This window comes from Borostomias antarcticus (genome assembly GCF_949987555.1).
Source record: "Borostomias antarcticus genome assembly, chromosome: 11".
NCBI classification, from domain to species: Eukaryota; Metazoa; Chordata; class Actinopteri; order Stomiiformes; family Stomiidae; genus Borostomias; species Borostomias antarcticus.
The window spans coordinates 8,550,988-8,559,024 of NC_140244.1; the positions used below are offsets into that span (position 1 = coordinate 8,550,988).

General features: G+C 45.7%; 1 protein-coding gene across 1 annotated transcript in view; it reads right to left on the reverse strand.

Moving 5' to 3' along the window:
- Nucleotides 1–8,037, reverse strand: part of matn4 (matrilin 4) — a gene marked incomplete at both ends in the record, with an annotated part of 16,990 nt that overhangs the window by 7,836 nt on the left and 1,117 nt on the right. The window contains 5 exons of the mRNA XM_084445784.1: nt 4,470–4,592; nt 4,916–5,038; nt 5,275–5,397; nt 7,127–7,301; nt 7,647–7,899. Coding sequence (XP_084301910.1) covers nt 4,470–4,592; nt 4,916–5,038; nt 5,275–5,397; nt 7,127–7,301; nt 7,647–7,899 — 797 coding nt within the window. The remainder of the gene's footprint in view (nt 1–4,469; nt 4,593–4,915; nt 5,039–5,274; nt 5,398–7,126; nt 7,302–7,646; nt 7,900–8,037) is intronic.

An 8,037-nucleotide genomic window follows, 5' to 3' on the forward strand; every position in this document is an offset into this window, starting at 1 on the left:
CGGTCTCAAACCATTACGGTAACTTCAATAAAATGTTGTTCTTCTTGTGTGTGTGTGTGTGTGTGTGTGTTGAATTACTTTTTCTGTCTGTCTGTCTCTATGTCTGTCTATCTGTCTGTCTGTCAGTCTAGTAGGCACTGATAGATCACATGTCATGTGGTCTGATTCGGTCTCAAACCATTACAGTAACTGCAACTAGAAAGTACATTTCCTGGAGAAAATGTGAGGTGGGCTAGCTGCTGCAGTTGTATGTAACAGCTACTGCTAGAACTACTACGGACCAGGCAATCTCCATGCACCCACCGGCGAAGACCGTGCGTCTCTAGCCCAATCAGGGGCTGAGTTGTGGGGTATGTGGTGTGGACAGTGGCATGGTGGTGAGACTCCGCCCCCTCAGGTCAGAGCTGGTCGAGGACAGTGTACCCCTCTCCGGGCCACATACCCGCCCGCACCGGTGAAGACCATGTGTCTCTAGCCCAATCAGGGGCTGAGTTGTGGGGCCCGTGGCGTGGTGGTGAGACTCCGCCCCCTCAGGTCAGAGCTGGTCGAGGACAGTGTACCCCTCTCCGGGCCACCTATCCGCCCGCACCGGTGAAGACCATGTGTCTCTAGCCCACTTGGGCTGAGTTGTGGGGCCGTGGTGTGGATAGTGGCGTGGGGCTGAGGCTCCCCCCCCTCAGGTCAGAGCCAGTCAGGGACAGTGTAGCCCTCTCCGGGCCACCTACCTGACTCAACCGGTGCAGACCGTTTGTCTCTAGCCCACTCAGGGGCTGAGTTGTGGGGCCCGTGGTGTGGATAGTGGCGTGCTGGTTAGGCCCCGCCCCCTTGGGTCACAGCTAGTCACGGACAGTACAGTGACCTCTGGGCAATTTCAATGCATCCACCAATGAAGACTGTGTCTCTAGCCCACTCAAGAGTTGAGTTGTGGGGCCCGTGGCGTGGATAGTGGCGTGGTGATGAGACTCCACCCCCTCAGGTCAGAGCCAGTCGGGGACAGTGTACCCCTCTCCGGGCCACCTACCTGACTCCACCATGAAGACCTCCGGGCAGTCTCCTTGCACCCACTGGTGAAGACTGTGTGTCTCTAGCTCAATCAGGGGCTGAGTTGTGGGGACTGTGGCGTGGTGGCGAGACCACCACGCCACCACGAAGAGAAAGAAAGAAAGAAAGAAAGAAAGAAAGAAAGAAAGAAAGAAAGGAAGGAAGGAAGGATGGAAGGAAGGATGGAAGGAAGGATGGATGGATGGAAGGATGGAAGGAAGGAAGGATGGAAGGAAGGATGGAAGGAAGCAAGGATGGAAGGAAGGATGCAAGGAAGGAAGGAGGGAAGGAAGGATGGATGGATGAAAGAAAGATACAAAGTAAGAAAGATGGATGGATGGATGAAAGAAAGAAAGAAAGATGGATGGATGGATGGATGGATGGATGGATGAAAGAAAGAAAGAAAGAAAGAAAGAAAGAAAGAAAGAAAGAAAGAAAGAAAGAAAGAAAGAAAGAAAGAAGGATGGATGGATGGATGAAAGAAAGAAAGAAAGAAAGATAGAAAGAAAGAAAGATAGAAAGAAGGATGGATGGATGGATGGATGAAAGAAAGAAAGAAAAAGAAGGAAGGAAGGAAGGATGGAAGGAAGGATGGAAGGAAGGATGGAAGGAAGGAAGGAAGGAAGGAAAGGAAGGAAGGAAGGAAGGATGGAAGGAAGGAAGGAAGGAAGGAAAGGAAGGAAGGAAGGAAGGATGGATGGATGGAAGGAAGGATGGAAGGAAGGAAAGAAGGAAGGAAAGATGGATGGAAGGAAGGAAGGATGGAAGGATGGATGGAAGGAAAGGAAGGAAGGAAGGAAGGAAGGAAGGAAAGAAGGAAGGATGGAAGGAAGGAAGGAAGGAAGGAAGGAAGGAAGGAAAGAAGGAAGGAAGGGAAGAAAGGAAGGATGGATGGAAGGAAGGAAGGAAGGAAGGAAAGAAGGATGGAAGGAAGGAAGTGAATGAATGAATATGAATGCTACCACAATAGTCATAAAAGGGTGCCTGTACAGAGAGCCTGCACGTGTCCCCAAATTCAAATCCCAACTGACACTGTGAGCATCCTCTCATTCACTTCAATGGAAAGGCATGTCCGATTCAGACAGCTCTCTCTCAAAAAGTATAAATGTCACAGCCTAGATATTGACACCGTAGGAATCCTGAGAAAATGCTGAACATTTTAGGATATGATATGTCCGTGTAGCTTAAAAACTGTAGGCATGGCGACGAGTTAGAAAAAGGGTAAAAATGCAAAATTAGCAGCTCAAAAGGTAGAGTGTGTGGGCCCATACGTTTCAATGGAGAGCGCAGTTGCCGAACAAATCGTCATACAGCGAAAACTATAAGTCACACGGCTTAGAGACTTACATTGTACGAATCAGCACAGTTATGGGAACGTTTCGATATATAATATGTGTATGAGCTGTTAAAACTGTAGGCATAGCGACAAGTTAGAAAAAGAGTAAAAATGCAAAATTAGCAGCTCAAAAGCTAGAGTGTGTTGCCATACGTTTCAATGAGGAGCGCAGTTGCCGAACAAATCGTCATACAGCGAAAACTATGAGTCACACTGCTTAGATACTTACATTGTACGAATCAGCACAGTTGTGTGAATGTTTTGATGTATAATATGTGTGTGAGCTTTCAAAACTGTAGGAGTGCCAGCAGTTTACAAAATGTGTGAATATTTTCAAAGCAACTGCTGCCACCACTCTAAAAACATAAAATTTCTGAACATTCCAAAAGCATTTCAAGCAGTTTCAATAGGACAAAAAATAGTTTTAAAAGTTAAATTTCTAAAAAACTATAACAAATATCAAAAATCTGAATGGATCCGTTCAAGAGCTGAACGTCATGAACATTTTAAAGTTTGAATGAGGTTTCTAGCACAAAGTATGAAGAACTAGTAGAGGTTCAAAAAAGCGGGGAGAATAATAATAAGAAAGAAAGAAAGAAAGAAAGAAAGAAAGAAAGAAATAGTGGGAATATCACAAGTTGGGCTAGCTTCTGCAAGCTAGCCCACCTAATTACAATAAAATGTTTTCTTCTTTGTGTGTGTATGTGTGTGTGTGTGTGTGTGTGTGTGTGCGTGTGCGTATGTGCATGTGTGGCATTACTTTTTATGTCTGTCTGTCTGTATGTCTGTCTGGCATGACTGTGCACTCAAGTGGCATGACTGTGTCTTCTAAAGCCGTTTACTGCCGTGTGTGTGTGTGTGTGTGTGTGTGTGTGTGTACTAGTCAGCATGTGGTTGCTTGGTCAGATGTCTGTCTAATGCGGTGGTTTTCTGTCCTTGTCTGACTGCTGTCTCATGTATTTCCTCCCGCCAAGACTCCTCCCTCCCTGCCCCCAATTCCCAGAAAGCAATTTCCCTCTATTAATTAATACAATGTTTCTAGCCCTCACAGGCTCTTCGTTTGGTTCTTTTTATTTTTTATTTTTATATATATATATATTTTTTACAAAGGTTCCCTTGCAAAATATTAACCTGATGAGGGCTCAAAGCATATTTTTAATGCTAGAATAAAACAAAAAATTGGGAGCTGCCAACAGTCTCCCTGCATCACTTTAGTTAACTTTTACATGACTTTAGTTACTTTATACATCACTTTAGTTACCTTTTACATCACTTTAGTTACCCTTTACATCACTTTAGTTACCTTTTACATCACTTTAGTTACCTTTTACATCACTTTAGTTACCTTTTACATCACTTTAGTTACCTTATACATCACTTAAGTTACCTTTTACATGACTTTAGTTACCTTTTACATCACTTTAGTTACCTTTTACATCACTTTAGTTACATTTTACATCACTTTAGTTACCTTTTACATCACTTTAGTTACCTTTTACATCACTTTAGTTACCTTTTACATCACTTTAGTTAGCAGCCCCTGGAAAAGAGGTGTGCATGTATATACTCTTTATCTTGTCACTGGCTTTTAAATAAACTCTCTGGTATCTAGGATAAGTATCTGTTTCCACTGGGCAGTCGGCTGTAAATACTGTAGCTGTTCATCTGTTACTTGTGTTTTAGGAGATTCTAGAGTCTCAGAGGGATCTTTGGTATTTGGAGTAAATAGTTTCTTTAAAAGCATTTCCTTTCAAGCAGAGCACTAAAGGCTTTGTTTTCCCTGTGTGTGTGTGTGTGTGTGTGTGTGTGTGTGTGTGTGTGTGTGTGTGTGTGTGTGTGTGTGTGTGTCTACAACCATAACACCTGGCAGCAGCCCTGCCGGCAATGTGTACAGAGGTTTGAGGAAGAGAGGAACCTCAAGAGGCAGTAAAACCTCTCAGAAGGCACACATCCATGGCAGCCAATACAAACTCACATTTCACATCCCACTTGCGGTAAAGCTTTTGTGTGTGCGTGCGTGCGTGCGTGCGTGTGTGTGTGCGTGTCTGTGTGTGTGTGTGTGTGTGTGTGCGTGTGTGTGTGTCAGACTTACGCTTGCAGGTCTTGCCATCCTCGAGGAGGTTGTAACCCTCGTTACAGCGGCAGTGGTAGCCACTGAGCACGCTCACACATTCATGGTCACAGCTGTGGTTGCCAAAGGAACAGTAGTCGATCACTGAAGGGACACAGAGGGCAGGTTAGAGACCTGAAGCACAAACTCATCACAAACATGGCTCACACTGCTTAGAGATTAACTGACCAATCAAAAACATGGCTCACACTGCTTAGAGATTAACTGACCAATCACAAACATGGCTCACACTGTTTAGAGATTAACTGATTAGGGTAATATATTCTGTTTCCTCCAACAAGGTGCATCTCTGTAGTGACTAACTTGTGCATGTCTTCTTGAGATGTGTGTGTGTGTGTGTGTGACTAACTTGTGCAAGTCTTCTTGAGATGTGTGTGTGTGTGTGTGTGTGTGTGTGTGTGACTAACTTGTGCATGTCTTCTTGTCATCGTTGAGTTTGTACCCGGTGTTGCAGTCACAGGTGAAGGCGCCTGGGGAGCTGATACAGATCTGGTCACAGTCATGCTTCCCTTCAGCACACAGGTCTATGGCTGCAGGACACACACACACACACACACACACACACACACACACACAAAGTCATCAATATTACAATTACAACTTAAAAGAGCCCCATTGCACCTTAATTACTATACTTAAAACTATACTCAGGAGAAACAGAATCTGTTTGTAACAACTTTTGTTATGCTGGGTTCTGATACAACTGCCGAGACGGTTTTAAGCTGTTTTAAAATGGCAGAAGGTGAACTCTTATGAAGATGTGCACCTGCGCATGTCTTCCCGTCCTGGTTGAGCGTGTACCCCGGCAGGCAGAGGCAGTGGAAGGACCCGGGAGCGCTCTCACAGATGTGCTCACAGCCGTGGTCCGACTCCAGACACAGATCCACACCTGCAACAGCACAGCGTTAGGCAAGCGGCTCCTCTAACCCAGCGGAATCACTTAACCCAGCTGAATCACTTATCCCAGCTGAATCACTTAACCCAGCGGAATCACTTCACCCAGCTGAATCACTTAACCCAGCGGAATCACTTAACCCAGCTGAATCACTTAACCCAGCGGAATCACTTCACCCAGCTGAATCACTTAACCCAGCGGAATCACTTAACCCAGCTGAATCACTTAACCCAGCTGAATCAGTTAACCCAGCTGAATCAATTAACCCAGCTGAATCAGTTAACCCAGCTGAATCACTTAACCCAGCTGAATCAGTTAACCCAGCGGAATCACTTAACCCAGCTGAATCACTTAACCCAGCTGAATCACTTAACCCAGCGGAATCACTTAACCCAGCTGAATCACTTAACCCAGCTGAATCACTTAACCCAGCTGAATCACTTAACCCAGCTGAATCACTTAACCCAGCGGAATCACTTAACCCAGCTCAATCACTTAACCCAGCTGAATCAGTTAACCCAGCGGAATCACTTAACCCAGCTGAATCACTTAACCCAGCTGAATCACTTAACCCAGCGGAATCACTTAACCCAGCTGAATCACTTAACCCAGCTGAATCACTTAACCCAGCTGAATCACTTAACCCAGCTGAATCACTTAACCCAGCGGAATCACTTCACCCAGCTGAATCACTTAACCCAGCGGAATCACTTAACCCAGCTCAATCACTTAACCCAGCTGAATCAGTTAACCCAGCTGAATCACTTAACCCAGCTGAATCAGTTAACCCAGCTGAATCAATTAACCCAGCTGAATCAGTTAACCCAGCCGAATCAGTTAACCCAGCTGAATCATTTAACCCAGCTGAATCAGTTAACGCAGCTGAATCGGTTAACCCAGGCGAATCAGTTAACCCAGCTGAATCATTTAACCCAGCTGAATCAGTTAACGCAGCTGAATCGGTTAACTCACCAACTGAACTCGGTTTAATCTGTTTTCTGAGGTGGTGTAGTTGACTAAGGGGTCGTTTGGGGAGGTTGTTATGCATGCTGGTAATATGTTTTTTATGGGTGTATGAAACGTTCACTGTGACTCCTCTGGCAGACATACAGTAGAGTGCTCAATAACTGAATTAAAACTCTTGAAAACTTTTTGTTTTCACAGGATCTAAGGTACAGGCGTTTCAGACAGGATCATTATTTAACTCTCATCTCATCAGCATTAAGAATGGCCATGGAACAAATAGATCTGGTTTCAATAGACTGTTATGAAAGATCAGGATTGGGTTTATATTAGGATTAGGGTTATGTTCCTTTGAGCCACTTGGCAAGTGCATTGGCACGCAGGATTCTGTGGTAGCCAGTAGCATGAAAGATGAAAAGCTCTCTTAAAGACCCAAGTCTGCGCGCGCGCGCACACACACACACACCACACACACACACACACACACACACACACACACACATACACACACACACACACACACACACATGTACATGTACAGTCAGTAAACACTGCTGGCCTTGGCACACATTCGTGTGAGGAAAATATTCCGTTGTGTTGTCATAACCTGCCTGGTTTACTGATCAAATAAATGAACCCTATGAAGAGAAACCTGGTTTTGACACAAGATATGTAATTACTGTATATATTATTATTATTACATTGTTTATATCCTCCAAAATCTTCACCAAAGATGGTAATCTGAACCCTAGCTCCTCACCACAGAGCTTGTCCTGGAACTGCAGGCCGAACTGGTGGATCAAATCAAACGACTCCACCAGGAACACGTGATCCTCGAAGGGCGGGGAGGCCATGGCCCTCAGTGATGTCATATCCGCCCTGGCCACGCCCACGGCGAAGATCTCCATGCCCTTCTCCCTGGCCTCGGCCGCCACCTGCACATGTTCAACTCATGTAGTTCTTTATTGTCCTCTTTATTGATGCCTGAAAACAGATGTCTGAACCCAACAGTCATTTCCTCTGCGGTCCTTTTCAGCAGACAAACACTCCACACAGGTATGAATGCATTTCTCAAACCTGTCCTCGTGGTAGAACTCTCTGAGTAACCCTTTGAGAACCATTTTAGGTTTCTAGTAGACTATTTGAGTAATGCACTGGTTCAACCTGGAACTAAATGACTTTTTTAAAGGGTTCTACATCAGGGACAACGGAAAACCCTTCTCAGTTCTAGGTGGCACTCCTGTTACCATGAGTGTGCAATACAACAAAACTCCCATCACCTCAGCCACACGGTCCTGAGGCCGTCCGTCCGTCACGATGACCGCCACGTTGGGCACGTTGGGGCGGTCGCCCTCCTCCGCGGTGAACGCTGAGTTCATGGTGTATTTGATGGCCAGGCCGGTCATGGTGCCCTGCGCTAGGGGGACGATCTCGTTGATCCCCTTAACCATGTCTGCAAGCTTAGAGTGGGCCTTCAGGGAGAACTCAGTCTTCACCTGGGGGAGAGACAGCAGGATGGGATCAGTACTACACCTGGGGAGAGACAGCAGGATGGGATCAGTACTACACCTGGGGGAGAGACAGCAGGATGGGATCAATACTACACCTGGGGGAGAGACAGCAGGATGGGAGGAGAAGAGAGGAGAAGAGAAGAGAGAGAGAAGAGAGGAG